This window comes from Somniosus microcephalus, unplaced genomic scaffold (genome assembly GCF_052327205.1).
Source record: "Somniosus microcephalus isolate GS21.2 unplaced genomic scaffold, FLI_Smic_1.0 unresolved_chr1, whole genome shotgun sequence".
NCBI lineage: Eukaryota > Metazoa > Chordata > Chondrichthyes > Squaliformes > Somniosidae > Somniosus > Somniosus microcephalus.
Window position 1 is genome coordinate 144,992,481 of NW_028225179.1, and position 18,033 is coordinate 145,010,513.

The 18,033-nt window shown below is 47.7% G+C and overlaps 1 protein-coding gene across 1 annotated transcript in view; it reads right to left on the minus strand.

Annotated features, from left to right (window-relative positions):
* Positions 1-13,359: 13,359 nt before the first annotated feature.
* The window catches only part of LOC147096191 (zinc-binding protein A33-like), a 64,218-nt gene continuing 59,544 nt past the window's right edge, over positions 13,360-18,033 (minus strand). Inside the window, exon 6 of the mRNA XM_085975060.1 lies at positions 13,360-17,694. Within this exon, the coding sequence (XP_085831186.1) occupies positions 17,123-17,694 (572 nt within the window). The 3' untranslated portion in view covers positions 13,360-17,122. The remainder of the gene's footprint in view (positions 17,695-18,033) is intronic.

Sequence of the window (18,033 nt, forward strand, 5' to 3'; positions counted from 1 at the left end):
TCACCACTCTCTGGGTGAAGAAATTCCTCCTCATCTCTGTCCTAAATGGCTTACACCTTATCCTTAGACTGTGACCCCTGGTTCTGGACTCCCCGACCATCGGGAACATCCTTCCTGCATCTCGTCTGTCCAGTCCTGTCAGAATTTTATAAGTTTCAATGAGATCCCCTCTCATTCTTCTAAACTCCAGCGAGTACAAGCCCAATCGTCCCAATCTCTCCTCATACGTCATTCCCGCCATCCCAGGTATCAACCTGGTGAATCTTCGCTGAACTCCTTCCATGGCAAGAACATCCTTCCTCAGATAAGGCGACCAAAACTGCACATAATACTCAAGATGTGGTCTCACCAAGGCCCTGTACAACTGCAGCAAGACACCCTTGTTCCTGTACTCAAAGCCTCTCGCTACGAAGGCCAACATACCATTTGCCTTCTTAACCGCCTGTTGCACCTGCATGCTTACCTTCAGCGACTGGTGCACAAGGACACCCAGGTCTCATTGCACTTCCCCTTCTCCCAATCTATTGCCATTCAGATAATAATCTGCCTTCCTGTTTTTGACACCAAAGTGGATAACCTCACATTTATCCACATTATATTGCATCTGCCATGCATCTGGCCAATCACCCAACCTGTCCAAATCATCCTGGAGTTTCTCTGCATCCTCCTCACAGCACACACGCCCACACAGCTTTGTGTCGTCTGCAAATTTGGAGATATTACATCTAGTTCCCTTGTCTAGATCATTAATATATATTGTGAATAGCTGGGGTCCTAGCACCGATCCCTGCGGTACCCCACCAGTCACTTCCTGCCACTCGGAAAAAGACCTGTTTATTCCAACTCTTTGCTTTCTGTCTGCCAACCAGTTCTCTATCCAAGTCAATACCTTGCCCCCAATCCCATGTGCCTTAACTTTACACGCTAATCTCTTATGCGGGACCTTATCGAAAGCCTTCTGAAAGACCAAATACACCACATCCACTGGTTCTCCCTTATCTATTTTACCAGTTACATCCTCAAAAAATTCCAGTAGATTAGTAAAGCACGATTTACCTGCTGCAGATTGATTGGCACATTCCCAGTCAAACACAAGAAGGGGTAGAGGCAGCAATGGAAGTTAAGCAGGGTAACAGAGACAAAGGGAGGTCACGTCACAGAGAGGAGCAGAACTTGCTTGCGGGGACATTCCTGGAGAAGTGGCAGTGAATTACACAATTCCAACAAACAGCAAAATCTGAACGGTGTTCTGACAAAGGCTCCACTGCTCAGACATCGAGCTGTCTTTTTTTTTTATTCGTTTATGGGATGTGAGGGTCGCTGGCAAGGCATGCATTTATTGTCCATCCCTAATTGCCTTTGAGAAGGTGGTGGTGAGCCGTCTTCTTGAACCGCTGCAGTCCATGTGCTGAAGGTACTCCCACAGTGCTGTTAGGTAGGGAGTTCCAGGATTTTGACCCAGCGACGATGAAGGATCGGTGATATACTTCTAAGTCAGGATGGTGTGTGACTTGGAGGGGAACTTGGAGGTGGTGGTGTTCCCATGCGCCTGCTGTCCTTGTCCTTCTCGGTGGATGAGGTCGCGGGTTTGGGAGGTGCTGCCGAACAAGCCTTGGCGAGTTGCTGCAGTGCATCTTGTAGCGGGTACACACTGCAGCCACAGTACGCCGGTGGTGGAGGGAGTGAATGTTTAAGGTAGTGAATGGGTGCCAATCAAGCGGCCTGCTTTGCCCTGGATGGTGTCGAGCTTCTTGAGTGTTGTTGCAGCTGCACTCATCCAGGCAAGTGGAGAGTATTCCATCAAACTCCTTACGTGTGCCTTGGTGGAATAGAAGGGCTTTAGTTTCCTGGACCACTGGGCCTGCTTCTGGGGAAGGTGGGACTTGTACAAGTCAGACGGGTTGCACCTGAACCAGAATGGGACAAATATCCTTGCGGGGAGGTTTGCTAGCGCTGTTCGGGGGGGTTTAAACTAAAATGGCAGGGGGTTGGGAACCTGAGCAGGGAGACAGAGGAAAGGGAAACGGGGATAAAAGCAAAAGATAGGAAGGAGAAAAACAAAAGTGGCAGTCAGAGAAATCAACGGTTTAAATCAAATGTGGCCACAGTAAATAATAATTCTAATAGGTCTAAGAGCGTTAAAAAAACAAGCCTAAAGGCTTTGTGTCTTAATGCGAGGAGCATTTGTAATAAGGTGGACGAATTGGCTGCGCAAATAGAGGTAAACGAATATGATTTGGTTGGGATTACGGAAACGTGGCTCAAGGATGGCCAAGACTGGGAACTCAACATCCAGGGGTATCCGATATTCAGGAAAGATAGGCAAAAAGGAAAGGGAGGTGGGGTAGCATTACTGGTTAAAGAAGGGATTAATACAATTGTAATGAAGGATATTAGCTCTGATGATGTGGAATCTGTATGGGTACAATTGAGAAATACTAAGGGGAAAAAAACATTAGTGGGAGTGGTATATAGACCTCCCAACAGTAAGAAGTCATACAACACCAGGTTATAGTCCAACAGCTTTATTTGAAATCACAAGCTTTCGGAGCGCTGCTCCTTCTTCAGGTGAAGTGGAGAAATGCATAAAGACACAGCTTATATAGTCAGAGAATCATGTCACATGTTTACAGGTAATCTTTCCAACTGCCATTAATCACACCTCGACAGAGAGATAATCACAGCAATCAAAGGTGTGAATGGTGTCCAAACAGGTCAGTCAGGAAAACATTACATCAAAGAACAATGAGGTGGGGTCACAAGGGGTCAAATATTGCAGATGCTGGGGTCTGTATGAAAAACAAAAAAACAGACAAAAAACATTTTTTTTTGCTGGAAATCACAGCAGGTCCGGCCCCATCTGTGTAGAGAGAACAAGCCAATGTCGACTCGAGTCTGGATGACCCTGCGTCAGGTGGGGTTACATGTAGCGTGACATGAACCCAAGATCTCGGTTGAGGCCGTCCTCATGGGTGCGGAACTTGGCTATCAGTTTCTGCTCGACGATTTTGCGTTGTCGTGTGTCCCGAAGGCCGCCTTGGAGAATGCTTACCCGAAGATCCACACCATCCCAAAAGTAAGGCGGAGGTTGGGGAATGGCATTAAAAGGGAAATTACAGAAGTGTGCAACAAGGGCACAGCAGTCATCATGGGTGACTTTAATCTACATATAGATTGGGCCAACCAAATTAGTAACAATACTGTGGAGGAGGAATTCCTGGAGTGTTTTCGGGATGGTTTCCTGGACCAATATGTCGAGGAACCAACCAGAGATCAGGTGATCTTAGACTGGGTATTATATAACGAGAAAGGATTAATTAGCAATCTTGTTGTACGAGGCCCCTTGGGTCAGAGCGATCATAATATGATCGAATTCTTCATTAAGATGGAGAATGAAGTAGTTGACTCAGAGACTAGGGTTCTCAATTTAAATAAAGGAAACTACGATGGTCTGAGGAGTGAGTTGGGTAGGATTGATTGGGGAATGGCACTCAAAGGGTTGACGGTGGATAGGCAATGGCAAACATTCAAAGACCGAATGGATGAGCTACAGAATTTGTTCATCCCAGTTTGGCATAAAAATAAAACAAAAAAGGTGACTCAACCGTGGTTAACAAGGGAAATTAGGGATAGCATAAGATCCAAGGAGAGGACATATAAATTGGCCAGAAAAAGCAATAATCCTGAGGATTGGGAGCAGTTTAGGATTCAACAAAGGAGGACAAAGGGATTCATTAAGAAAGGGAAAATAGAATATGAGAGTAAGCTATCAGGGAACATAAAAACTGACTGTAAAAGCTTTTATAGATATGTGAAGAGAAAAAGATTGGTGAAGTCAAGCGTAGGTCCCTTGCCGTCAGAATCAGGGGAATTTATAATGGGAAACAAAGAAATGGCAGACCAACTAAATTCATACTTTGGTTCTGTCTTCACAAAGGAGGACACAAATAACCTCCCAGAGATGCCGGGGAACATAGGGTCTGATGAAAGGGTGGAACTGAAAGAAATCAGTATTTGTAGGGAAATGGTGTTAGGAAAATTGATGGGACTGAAGGCTGATAAATCCCCAGGGCCTGATAATCTACATCACTACCCATGGAATGGAGGGTAGCTAATGTTACCCCACTATTCAAAAAAGGTGGTAGAGAAAAAGCGGGGAATTATAGACCGGTAAGCCTGACGTCGGTAGTGGGGAAAATGCGAGAGTCTATTATAAAAATGTAATAGCAGAGCACTTGGAAATCAGTGACAGGATCGGACAAAGTCAACATGGATTTACAAAAGGTAAATCATGCTTGACTAATCCACTGGAATTTTTTGAGAATGTAACTGGTAAAATAGATAAGGGAGAACCAGTGGATGTGGTGTATTTGGACTTTCAGAAGGCTTTCGATAAGGTCCCACATAAGAGATTAGCGTGCAAAATTAAGGCACATGGGATTGGGGGCAAGGCATTGACTTGGATAGAGAACTGGTTGGCGGACAGAAAGCAAAGAGTTGGAATAAACGGGTCATTTTCCGAGTGACAGGCAGTGACTAGTGGGGTACCGCAAGGATCGGTACTAGGACCCCAGCTGTTCACAATATGTATTAATGATCTGGACGAGGGAATTGGATGTAATATCTCCAAATTTGCAGACGACCCAAAGCTGGGTGGGAGGGTATGCTGTGAGGAGGATGTCGTGAAACTCCAGTATGATTTGGACAGGTTAGGCGATTGGGCAGATGCATGGCAAATGCAGTATAATGTGGATAAATGTGAGGTTATCCACTTTGGTGGCAAAAACAGGAAGGCAGATTATTATCTGAACGGCAATAGATTGGGAAAAGGGGAAGTGCAACGAGACCTGGGTGTCCTTGTGCACCAGTCACTGAAGGTAAGCATGCAGGTGCAGCAGGCAGTTAAGAAGACAAATGGTATGTTGGCCTTCGTAGCAAGAGGGTTCGAGTACAGGAACAAGGATGTCTTGCTGCAGTTGTACAGGGCCTTGGTGAGACCGCACCTTGAGTATTGTGTGCAGTTTTGGTCGCCTTATCTGAGGAAGGATGTTCTTGCCATGGAGGGAGTGCAGCGAAGATTCACCAGGCTGATACCTGGGATGGCAGGAATGACGTATGAGGAAAGATTGGTTCAATTAGGCTTATATTCATTAGAGTTTCGAAGAATGAGAGGGGATCTCATTGAAACTTATAAAATTCTAACAGGACTAGACAGACTAGATGCAGGAAGGATGTTCCCGATGGCGGAGGAGTCCAGAACCAGGGGTCACAGTCTAAGGATAAGGGGTAAGCCATTTAGGACTGAAATGAGGAGGAATTTCTTCACCCAGAGAGTGGTGAAACTGTGGAATTCTCTACCACACAGGGCAGCTGAGTCCAATTCATTAAATATATTCAAGAAGGAGTTGGATATATTTCTTGAGGCTAAAGGGATCAAGGGGTATGGGGAGAAAGCAGGGACAGGGTACTGAATTCGGATGATCAGCCATGATCTCATTAAATGGCAGAGCGAGCTCGAGGGGTCAAATGGCCTACTCCTGCTCCTATCTTCTCTGTTTCTATGAAAGGCTTTGGGGAGTCAGGAGGTGAGACACTCGCTGCAGAATACCTAGCCTCTGACCTGCTCTTGTTGCCACAGTATTTATGTGGCTGGTCCAGTTAAGTTTCTGGTCAATGGTGACCCCCAGGATGTTGATGGTGGGGGATTTGGCGATGGTAAGGCCGTTGAATGTTAAGGGGCGGTGGTTAGACTCTCGCTTGTTGGAGATAGTCATTACCTGGCACTTGTGTGGCGTGAATGTTACCTGCCACTTATTAGCCCAAGCCTGAACGGCATCCAGGTCCTGTTGCTTGCGGGCATGGTCTGCTTCATTATCTGAGGAGTTGTGAATGGCACTGAACACTGTACAGTCATCAGCGAACATCCCCATTTCTGATTTTATGTTGGAGGGCAGGTCATTGATGGATCAGCTGAAGATAGTTGGGCCTAGGACACTGCCCTGAGGAACATCTGCAGCGATGTCCTGGGGCTGTGATGATTGACCTTCAACCACCACAACCATCTTCCTTTGTGCTAGGTATGACTCCAGGCAGTGGAAAGTTTTCCCCCCGATTCCCACTGACTTCAGTTTTACTCGGGCTCCTTGGTGTCACACTCTGTCAAATGCTGCCTTGATGTCCAGGGGCAGTCACTCTCACCTCACCTCTGGAATTCAGCTGCTTTGTCCATGTTTGGACCAAGGCCGTAATGAAGTCGGGAGCCGAGTTGTCTTGGCGGAACCCAAACTGGGCATCAGTGAGCAAGTTATTGGTGAGTAAGTGCCACTTGATAACACCATCGATGACACCTTCCATCACTTTGCTGATGATTGAGAGTAGACTGATGGGGCGGTAATTGGCCAGATTCGATTTGTCCTGCTTTTTGTGGACAGGATATACCTGGGCAGTTTTCCACATTGTCGTATAGATGCCAGTGTTGTAGCTGTACTGGAACAGCTTGGCTAGAGGCACGGCTACTTCTGGAGCACAAGACTTCAGCAGGATAGCTGGGATATTGTTGGGGCACATAGCATTTGCTGTATCCAGTGTGCTCAGTCGTTTCCTGATATCACGTGGAGTGAATCGAATTTGTTGAAGACTGGCTTCTGTGATGGTGGGGACCTCAGGAGTCGGCCGATAAGGATCATCCACTCGGCACTTCTGGCTGAAGATGGTTGTAAATGCTTCAGCCTTTTCTTTTGCACTCACGTGCTGGGCTCCACCATCATTGAGGATGGGGATATTCATGGAGCCTTCTCCTCCCATTAGTTGTTCAATGGTCCACTACCATTCATGACTGGATGTGGCAGCATTGCAGAGCTTTGATCTGATCAGTTGATTGTGGGATTGCTTAGCCCTGTCTATAGCATGCTGCTTCCGCTTTTTAGCATGCATGTAGTCGTGTGTTGCAGCTTCATTAGATTGGCACCTTATTTTTAGTTACGCCTGGTGCTGCACCTGGCATGCTCTTCTACACTCCTTATTGAACCATGGTTGGTCCCCTGGCTTGATGGTAATAACACCATGGGTAATAATAGAGTGAGGGATATCTCAGGCCATGAGGTTACAGATTGTGGTGGAATACAATTCTGCTGCAGCTGATGGCCCACAGCGCCTCATAGATGCCCAGTTTTGAGCTGCTAGATCTGTTCTGAATCTATCCCATTTAGCATGGTGGTAGTGCCACACAACACGATGGAGGGTGTCCTCAGTGTGAAGACGGGACTTCGTCCCCACAATGACTGTGCTGTGGACACTGCTACCAATACTGTCATGGATAGATGCTTTTGTGACAGGTAGATTGGTGAGGATGAGGTCAAGTAGGTTTTACCCTTGTGTTGGTTCTCTCACCACCTGTTGCAGGCCCAGACTGGCAGTTATGTCCTTCAGGACTCAGCCAGCTCGGTCAATAGTGGTGCTACTAAGTCACTCTTGGTGATGGACATTGAAGTCCCCTACCCAGAGAACATTCTGTGCCCTTGATACTCTCAGTGCTTCTTCCAAGTGGTGTTCAACAAGTACTGATTCATCAGCTGAGGGAGGGCAGTAAGTGGTAATCAGCAGGAGGTTTCCTTGCCCATGCTTGACCTGAAGCCATGAGACATCATGGGGTCCAGAGTCAATGTTGAGGGCTCCTAGGACCACTCCTTCCCGAGTGTTTGCTCTGTCCACAGTTGCTGCCTGACCTGCTGTGTGTTCCCAGCACTTCCTGCTGTTTGTGATCTGTTCTTGTTGCTTTGTCTGCTGATGCCTGCTGTCTGATAAGAATACGCAAAAATATCTCAAGAGATTGTTGACCAAAATATTTATCCAGAATTCTAGCTAGACAGGAGTGATCTCTCAGCGTGTATTCAGTATCTGCTGGGCACGTTCTCTGCACTGTGTGAAAGCAAAGCATCAGAGCAAATACCTGGAACAACTCTGAGATCTGCTGGTAACACTGAGAAGGTGGGTTTGTCAAAAACAATTGTCATTTAAAATGAACTTTGACTTATCACGGAGTCATACAACACAGAAACAGCCCATTCGGCCCATCGTGCCTGTACCGACTCATTGAAAGATGCTGCAATGAAGGGGGAACAGTGGAGTCCTCCTGGATGGATCAAGTACGATGGGCCGAGTGCCCATCCTGATCCTTAAATATCCTGTGAAGTCGCCCAAGGTGCACTGACGGGTTAGGAAGAGCAACTGTGCCCACCTGTTGGCGAATCATCAGTACGGCATAGAACATTTCTACAACAAAAAATCACAAACACTGCAAATGCTGGAAACCTGAACCAAAGACAGAAAATGCTGGAGAAGCTCAGCAGGTTAGGCAACATCAGTAGAGGCAACAGACAAGTTGATGTTTCGGGCAAGAAAAGACAGGTGGGCACCGTGGGTGCAGACCACCTCGCCAGCACAGTGTTCCGACTGGGAGGATCCCCACCTCAAGTACATCTCCCTCCCCCTGTCTCCAGAATCACTGGCACAACCATCCTGTATTGCTAGCATCTCTTACTGGAGAGAAAGTGGGAGATATAGTTCAAGATTGTAGTCAATATTGAGGCTAGAGAGCTGTAAAGTGCCTCGTAGACAAACCAGGTATCTACAGGCCTGTCCGTTTAACGTCAGTTGTGAGAAAGCTACTAGATTCTGTCATTAAGGATCGAGTGACTGAGCACTTGAACAAATCTGAGCTGACCAGGGGGAGCCAGGATGGCTTGTCATGTCTGACCAATCTAGTTGAATTGTTTGTGCAGATCACTAATAAGATAGACACGGGAATGTCTGTAGGTGTTATCTATATGGATTTTCAGAAGGCATTCGATAAAGTTCCACACTAAAGATTATTGGTAAAAATGAGAGTGTACAGAATTGGAGGTAGCCTCTTGACTTGGGTTGGAAATTGTTGGGAGGTCGGAGACAGGGAGTGGGGATAAAGGGGAGGTACTCAGATTGGCAGGATGTGACAAGTGGTGTTCCCCAGGGATCTGATCTGGGGCCTCAACTTTTCACCATATTTATTAATGACTTGGTGATGAAAGTTGTATCTCCAAGTGTGCAGATGACAGTAGGAGGGACAGTAAGTAGTGCAGATGGGAGCAGGAAGTTGCAAAAGGATAGAAACAGATTAAATGAGTGGGAAAGACTATGGCAGATGGAGTTTAATGTGGGCAAGTGTGAGGTCATCCACTTTGGACACAAGAAAAGATAAATCTGAATGGTGAGAAACGAGGGTCCGTAGAGGAACAAAGGGATTTGGGAGACCAAGTTCACAAATCATTTACAGCGAGTAGACAGGTACAAAAAGCAATCAAAGAGTCTGGTGGAGTGTTGGCCTTTATCTCAAGGGAGGTGGATTACAAAGGGGAGGAAATGATGCTGCAGTTGTATAGAGCGTTCGTCAGACCCCATCTGGAGAACTGCGCCCAGGTTTGGGCATCGCTCCTCAGGATGGAGGGGGTGCAGCAATGATTCACCAGAATGATACCGGGGTGTAAAGGGTTAATTACGAGGGCAGGTTGGCTTGTATTCCATGGGTATAGAAGATTGAGGGGTGATCTGATCGAGGTGTTTAAAATGTTACAAAGATTCGATAGGGTAGAAACAGAGAAACTATTTCTGCTGGTGGGGGAAGCAAGAACAAGGAGATATAACCTTCAATTAGAGCCAGGCCAGTTAGGAGGGAAATCAGGAAGCCCTTTCTCACACAAAGGGCAGTAGAAATCTGGAATTCGCTTCCCCAAAAGACTGTGGATGTCGGGTCAATTGGTTGTTTAAGGGCTGAGATCGATAGATTTTGTTGGGTAAAGGTATATGGAGCAATGGCAGTAAATGGAGTTCAGGTACAGATCAGCCATGATCTCATCGAATGGCAGAAGAGGCTCAAGGAGCTGAATGGCCTCCTCCTGTTCCTGTGTTTCTATCTCTGCACAAACATGAATAATAGAATATGTAATTTTTTATATTTGAAAAGCCTGCCATGTAAATATAATAAATATATCCATGGGTAAATGCCTCCGATCCGCAAATAAAATCCACGCCTACCTTCTGCCCCGGAATCCACGGAGACTCGTGCTCCTGGGCTTCTAGCGTAGACATGTGTAGAGGCCCACGCATCCCAGGGTCGCAGGCGGTTCGCTAGCGCCCCGGGGATCACGTGGGCCGGCCCAACCAATGAAAGGAGGGGGATCCCCATTCATGTTTATCGGGATACTGTACATAAAAAGCACATTAACATAACAAATGCAAAAAATTCACATATTTAAAATTAAAATAAAATACAATTTAATTAAGCATTTAAAACAAAAATTTAATTTTTTGAAAAATAAATGTAAACATTTTAAAGGGGCTAAAAATAACCTTAAATGGTTTTACAGGTGTTTTAATGTTTAAATTATTGAGAAAAAAATATTTTTATGTTCATTTAAACTATTAGGCTGGTAAAAGCAGGCCTTATGCTTTTACCAGGCATAAGAATTTCACGGGCATTCGCTGGGCAGCAGTTGGGCAAATAGCGGAACTCTCTGCCCGGCGGATGTCCATTTCCCAGGGATGGCTACGATCTGTCAGGAAGATTCTTGACAAATCGCAAGTCCCGTGTTTTTGCTCATGCGCTGTGCGCGCGTGAAAACCCAGAACTTGCAGGACCCTTATGGGCGCGTACGCACCATGTACGCACCCGTAGGCACCACAAATTCAGGCCCATAACACCTTACCCTGTAAACAAAGCATAGTAATTATAACAACTTGTATTTATATAGTGCCTTTAATGTAGTACAACGTCCCAAGACACTTCACAAGAGTGATTATCAAATTAAATTTGACACCAAGCCACATAAGGAGATATTAGACAGATGACAAATAACTTGATCAAAGAGGTAGGTCTTAAGAAGCGTCTTAAAAGGGGGAGAGGAAAGAGGTGAAGAGGTTTAGGGAGGGAATTCCAGAGCTTCGGGCCCAGGCAGCTGAAGGCACGGCCGCTAATGGTGGGGCGATGGAAAATCGGGGATGTACAAGCGGCCAGAATTGGAGGAGTGCAGAGATCTCGGAGGTTTGTAGGGCTGGAGGAGGATACAGCGATAGGGAGGGGGGAAACCCTGGTAGGATTTGAAAACAAGAATGAGACCGGTAGCCAATGTACGTCAGCAAGCACGGGGGGTGATGGGTGAACAGGACTTGGTGCGAGTTAGGAGACGGGCAGCTGAGTTTTGGATGATCTCAAGTTTATGTAGGGTGGAAGATGGGGGGCCGGCCAGGAGAGCATTGGAATAGTCAAGTCTAGAGGTAATAAAGGTATGGATGAGGGTTTCAGCAGCAGATGAGCTGAGGCAGAGGCGGATTCAGGCAATATTACGGAGGTGGAAGTACGCGTTCTTGATGATGGAGTGGATGTGTGGTCGGAAGCTCATTTCAGGGTCAAATACAACCCCAATGTTGCGAACTGTCTGGTTCAGCCTCAGACAGTTGCCAGGGAGAGGGCTGGAGTCAGTGGCCAGGTAACAGAGTTCGTGGTGGGAAGCGATGACAATGTCAATTACAAGAGAAATGCAGGGATCAGCACCGACCGCTGTACATGGCCTTCTTTGATCTCGCAAAGGCCTTCGACACTTTCAACCGTGAGGGATTATGGAGTGTCCTCCTCAAATTCGGCTGCCCTGCTTCACGACGACATGCAAGCCGTGACCCTGGCCAACAGTTCCACCACAGACCCATTTCACGTACGAACCAGGGTCAAGCAAGGCTGTGTCATCGCACCAATGCTCTTCTCGATCTTCCTTGCTGCAATGCTCCATCTCACCCTCAGTAAGCTCCCCACTGGAGTGGAGCTAATTTACAGAACAAACGGGAAACTGTTCAACCTCCGTCGCCTCCAGTCCAGATCCAAGGTCGTCCCATCCTCTGTCGTCGAATTACAGTATGCAGACGACTCTTGCGCCTGCGCTCACTCAGAGGTCAAACTCCAAACCATCGTCAACACCTTCACCGAAGCGTACGAGAGCATGGGCCTTATGCTAAACATCCGTAAGACAAAGGTCCTCTACCAACCTGCCCCCGCCACACAGTACTGCCCCCTGATTATCAAAATCCACGACAAGGCCTTGGACAACGTGGACCACTTTCCATACCTTGGGAGCCTACTGTCAACAAGGGCAGATGTCGATGATGAAGTCCAACACTGCCTTCAGTGTGCCAGTGCAGCCTTCGGTCACCTGAGGAAGAGAGTGTTTGAAGACCAGGACCTCAAACCCGACACGAAGCTCATGGTCTACAGGGCAGCAGTGATACCCGCCCTGCTGTATGTCTCAGAGACATGGACCATGTACAGCAGGCACCTCAAAGCACTGGAGAGGTACCACCAACGCTGCCTCCGCAAGATCCTGCAAATCCATTGGCAGGATAGGCGCACCAACGATAGGTGTTCCCACTCAGGCCAACATCCCCAGCATCAAAGCTTTGACCACGCTCGATCAGCTCCGATGGATGGGTCACATTGTCTGCATGCCCAATACAAGACTCCTAAAACAAGCGCTCTACTCGGAGCTCCGGCACGGCAAGAGAGCCCCAGGTGGGCAGAGGAAATGCTTCAAGGACACCCTCAAAGCCTCCTTGAAAAAGTGTAACATCCCCACCGACACCTGGGAATCCCTGACCCAAGACCGCACAAAGTGGAGGAGAAGCATCCGGGAAGGCACCGAACACCTCAAGTCTCTTCGCCGGGAGCAAGCAGAAGCCAAGCGCAGGCAGCGCAAGGAGTGCACGTCAACCCAAGCACCCCACCCACCCGCCCCTTCAACCACCGTCTGCCCCACCTGCGACAGAGACTGTAGGTCCCGCATTGGACTCATCAGTCACCTGAGAACTCATTTATAATGTGGAAGCAAGTCATCCTCGGGTCCAAGGGGCTGCCTAAGAAGAACAGAGTTCGTGGTGGGGAGCGATGACAATGTCTTCGGTCTTAATACTTAGTTGGAGGAAATTCTGCTCATCCAGTACTGAATATCAGATAAGCAATGTGACAAATCAGCGACAGTGGAGGGGTCGAGAAAGGTGGTGGTGTGGTAGAGCTGGGAGTCGTCTGCGTACATATGGAGCGCGACATTGTGTTTTCGGGTGATGTCGCGGAGGGGCAGCATGTAAATGAGCAATAGCAGGGGGTCAAGAATAGGGCCTTGGGGGTCACCAGGAAGAGAATCCAGTGCAGGTGATTCACTAGCTATGACTGGATAGTTTAAAACCAGGCGACAGGAACTGAGAACATCTGTTAGCCAAATGATGTGGTGTGTCCCTAAATTTAATGAGTTCAGGCCTGTTGAATCAGACACGACTACATATATGTAGATTAACATCAATTGAAGCTTTATTTGCGAGAGACTTGAAGCATACAAGCAAAGCAACAACATGTCACAGCAGGTGGAGGACATCGTGCAACATTCCTGATAAGACAGCCTCACCTAACAGGGCACAGTGATCACTATGATTGTCTCTATCCTGGGAACTACGCCAACCAAGGCTTCTTCTGTGGAGGATTCACCGTAGCTCTCCTCCTCGGTTCAGGCTCTCTATTTTTATACCCTCTCTTATCATTGTCCTGTGATTGTCAGCGTGTCTCAGCAGCTGCGTTCCCTGGTCCTTCCCACTCTTTGATTATCAGAAAGTGTCAACACAGATGTTTCTCTTCCTGCAGGACTTAGCACCCAAGTCCTTGTAGCTCCTGTCAATGGGTAACAGCACCTTCTCATCCCACCCACTCTTTCGTGTAGCTGCTCCATCCGTCCTCACTGGGATCCTGGTCACCCCCAAGCTTGATTCTGAATTGTGTCTCTTTAGGCACCGGTTTTTCTGTCCCTGGCACCCTTTCTACATTCCCATGCTGGCTTTACCTTGACCAACTAACATTCATGTGTCCCTCCTGTGTCAAGTCAATAAACAGCAAGTAATTCCCCTGGACACACAATGCTAACATTGATTAGTTGTTCTAAGACACCATGGTTTGGAGATTATATTATCATATGTGGCAGACTAAAGCTGAGAATTGACACCACTCATTGACATTCATAGAATCTTACAGCACAGAAGGAGGCCATTCGGCCCATCGAGCCTCTTTGAAAGAGCTAGCCAATCAGTCCCACTCCTCGCTCTTTCCCCATAGCCCTGCAAATTCCTCCCCTTCAAATATTTATCCAATTCCCTTTTGAAAGTTACTATTGAATCTGCTTCCACCCCGCTTTCAGGCAGTGCATTCCAGATCATAACAACTCGCTGCATCAAATATCTCCTCATCTCCCCTCTGCTTCATTACTACACTAACAAACTTCAGGAATTCACTTCAGCTTAGCTGCAGGAATCCCTGATTAACCCTTTCCATCCCCGGTCTGTTACATTCATCCGATGTTAACTGGAGTCTGATCACCTATCAGACTGTCGCGGTCACTCTGTCAGACGGGAATGTTTGTAAGGAACTTTGTTATAGATCCCAAACTCTGACATTACACACTCATCACAGGAATCACACACATGTTGTAAATAGAGAGATGCTTTAAATGACCAACAAGTAAACCCGTGATCAGATTGCATCGCAAGTATTTCTACAAAGTATTGGATCTATATTGAAGTGACCTTACATCGCATGTCAAACACAGTCAGTGAAGCTGAGGGACCTCACATAAAGATCACCTCCAGAGATATAGAGCAGAGCACTAAATACATGTAGAGAAATACATTCAGGACCACAGGGAATGGAATAATTATACAGACCAGATATGCCATCAATTCAGCAGTTTCCAACATCTTACACAGGACATATTAGGGCTAGAAATTCGGTATCGCCCCGTTTGGGGCGCTAGTCCTGGCGAAGCACAAAGTTTAGCGCTAGGTGCAATTTAGCGCCACCTAGCGTGATATTGGGTTGCAGCGCCCCTGAAGGTGATTGCGGCGCTAAATCAGGCGCTGCACGAGACTCCTAAGGCGCTAACCCAGTGGCGCAACCCAATTTCACGGCGGCAGGGCGCAGCACAGGTGCTGTCAATAATCACTTTCCCTGAGACACACTGGCGCCGGCCAGCTCTTAAAGGGGCAGGTCAATTGGCATCACCAGACACACTCACTGCCTTGTAGGCCTTCAAAGCGGTGGGAGCCTACCTGTGGCGTACCAGCCTAGCAAGACATGGAAAGGCTGAGGCAGAAGGCGGAACACCTCACTGATGAGGCATTGGATGCTTTGGTTGGCGCAGTGGAATCAAGGCCAAGGAAGATGGTCGGAATGTGATTTATGTTTTGGACAGTCTCCCGGGTGTGAGAGGCAGTTATGTGTCAGTGTATTAGTTTTGCTTTCTGTTGCCATAGCTTTCTCATGTTTGAAGGAACCACATTTTGTGTAATGAAACACTTTCTTCATTTACAATGGCCATGCCTTCTATTTACATGCATCTGGCCCTTCACAGGCTTGGGGGTATCAGACCGGTTCCATTCCTGTTCTTGGAATAGCAGCAAGCATTCCGTGAGAGGGGCCTAGAAGCTACTTCTGATCAGCCTCTGACGCAGAGCCTGAGAAGAGCCGCTCGCGTAGAAGTTCAGGGCAACAGTCATCTTCACAGCCACCGACAGAGATGTCCTGCAGCTTATCTGAGGCTGCAGATCTGGCTGAAGCAGCTGGCACAGCTGAGTCACCACCTCCTTTCTAAATCGCAGCCTTCTGACACACTGCTCCTCCGACATGTTCATGTAGGAAAACTGCTGTCAGAAAACCCTGCCAGCGTAAGGTCTGCTGTGTCGACGTCTGTTGGCCCTCCTCCATCTGGCCATGCCCGCCCCCTCTCCCAGCGTCTCAGTGCCCTTTCCAGATGATTCAGCAGCAGGACGTTCCCCTCCAATGCAGCCCCCATAATAAGTGCCCACAGGAAGGTTCCCCATTGTTAAGGCTCACCAACAGCAAGGTGATGGTCAGAAGGCTGAAGTTCGCCTGCCTGCGCTGGCTCACTGGTCAAATGGCTCTCAGTGTGCAGCTCAGCAACTCTTTGTAACTCTCGAGGAAGTTGTGCTCCAAAAATGGCTGCCGCTTTTAAACCACACCAGTCCCCTTTAAATAACGCTACTCCCGCCCGAGAGCGACTTGGTAAGGCTCCAGGTAAGCTGTCATTAATAGCACCAGGCGCTAAGGAGGGGGGCGCCACTGAATTTCTGGTCCGGGGCACCCAAAAGGCGTTGCACACTCAAATGACGTCATAATCTGCCTGCGCCCATGAGCGGGCGCTAAGATTTAGCGCCGGCGCTAAATGCATGCTCAATATGGGGCGAGGCGTTAGGCGCCCTGCGCCCTCCCGGAAATTGGTTAGTGCCCCACTTTTCGGCCTCTTTAGGCGCTAATCGGTGGCGCTACCAACTGAATTTCTAGCCCATTATTCTTAAAGCAATGTGCTAGCGTGTGTGAGCCTATTCTATAACTATGGTTCAGTTCATTGTTTACTGATACTCATACAATTTACTATTATAAACAGAAGCTGGGATCCTAAAATCAAACTATTTTTTCAATCGTTGAGGCATTTGGTGATGGCAAAGGGTAGGTATCCCAATTACTGCAGTTATTTAGGGATGGACAATAAATGCTGGCCTTGCCAGCGACGTTCAGATCCCATGAATGAATAATTTTTAAAAAAATTAATAAAGTGGGCGTGATTTTCCCAGACCCTGCAGGTATTTATCAGCGTTTATTGGTGTTATCGGGTGGGATTTTCCCAGACCCTGCGATATTTATCGGTGATTATTGGTGTTGTCAGGAAGGATTTTCCCAGACCCGGCGTGTATTTATCGGTGATTATTGGTGTTATCGAGAGGGATTTTCCCAGACCCTGCGGGTATTCATCGGTGATTATTTGGGTGGGATTTTCCCAGACTCTGCGGGTGTTTATCGGTGATTATCTGGGTGTGATTTTCCCAGACTCCTGCTCCACTGCCGGGACCTGGCACTCACCGGGTGAGTCAATGGGTGGAGTATCGGGCCGGTGCACCGCGGGTTTCCAATAAGCTTCAGGCTGCCTGTGTGATCTCGCCGGAGGTGCCGAGTCTGGGAATATTGTGCCTGGTATAAGAAGTTGTTTTATTTTTATAAAGGGATAAAACCCTCATCCTCCTGGATTGTTACTGTCCAGGGACAGATTTTCAGCGGGTCCGTGTTTTTAACCCCATAAGTGAGAGATGGACTGAAGTAAGGATAGAGTTTCTCAGTGAATGTACCAGTGAAAGTGTAGATATGGGACTTGTTATCTGTGTTAAAAAAGGACACCTTCCCTCCCTCATAATCCAGGCAGACTCGAATCTTTCTCGGGTTCTCACTCAGTGCTGAGCTTTTCGATGATTCGTCACAAGCCGAGTATTCATTCCCATCTCTCAGGCCCACTGCCCAGAATCCGTTACCTGGATCCAGGGTGATTTCCCCCTTCCTGTTGATGGACTCCTTGGCCACGCCCAGAAACCACTCAGTCTTGTTTCCCACCTCCACCTCCCAGGAATGTTTCCCTGATGTGAATCCCTCCAATCCCAGGACACAGGGACAGTAATCAAATCTCTCCGGATTGTTGGGGATCTGCTGCCATTTCCCGGTGTATCTCACGGTGCTCAGGTCCTCAGACAGGAGAAGGTAAGGACTGGCTGTATTAGGGTCCAAGGTGACTGGAGCTGGCGACAGAGGGACACAGATAGAAAGTTAGTCACTCACTGCAACTTTACAGCCGGTTAGTGATTGGTAAAATCGGCAATGAACCAGAATTAGAAATTAATTCAGTAGCGCACAGGGGAAACTGGAAGACACTGTCGGGGAAAGGTTTTACCGGGCGCACACACCCTGCAGTGAGAGAGGCAGACAGGGAGAGAGAGAGACTGTGAGAGAGAGAGACAGACAGGGAGAGAGAGTGACATAGAGAGAGAGAGAGAGAGAAGGGGACAGACACGGAGGCGGAGAGAGAGACAATGAGAGAGAGAGAGGGAGGGAGGCAGAGAGTGGGAGAGAGTGACAGA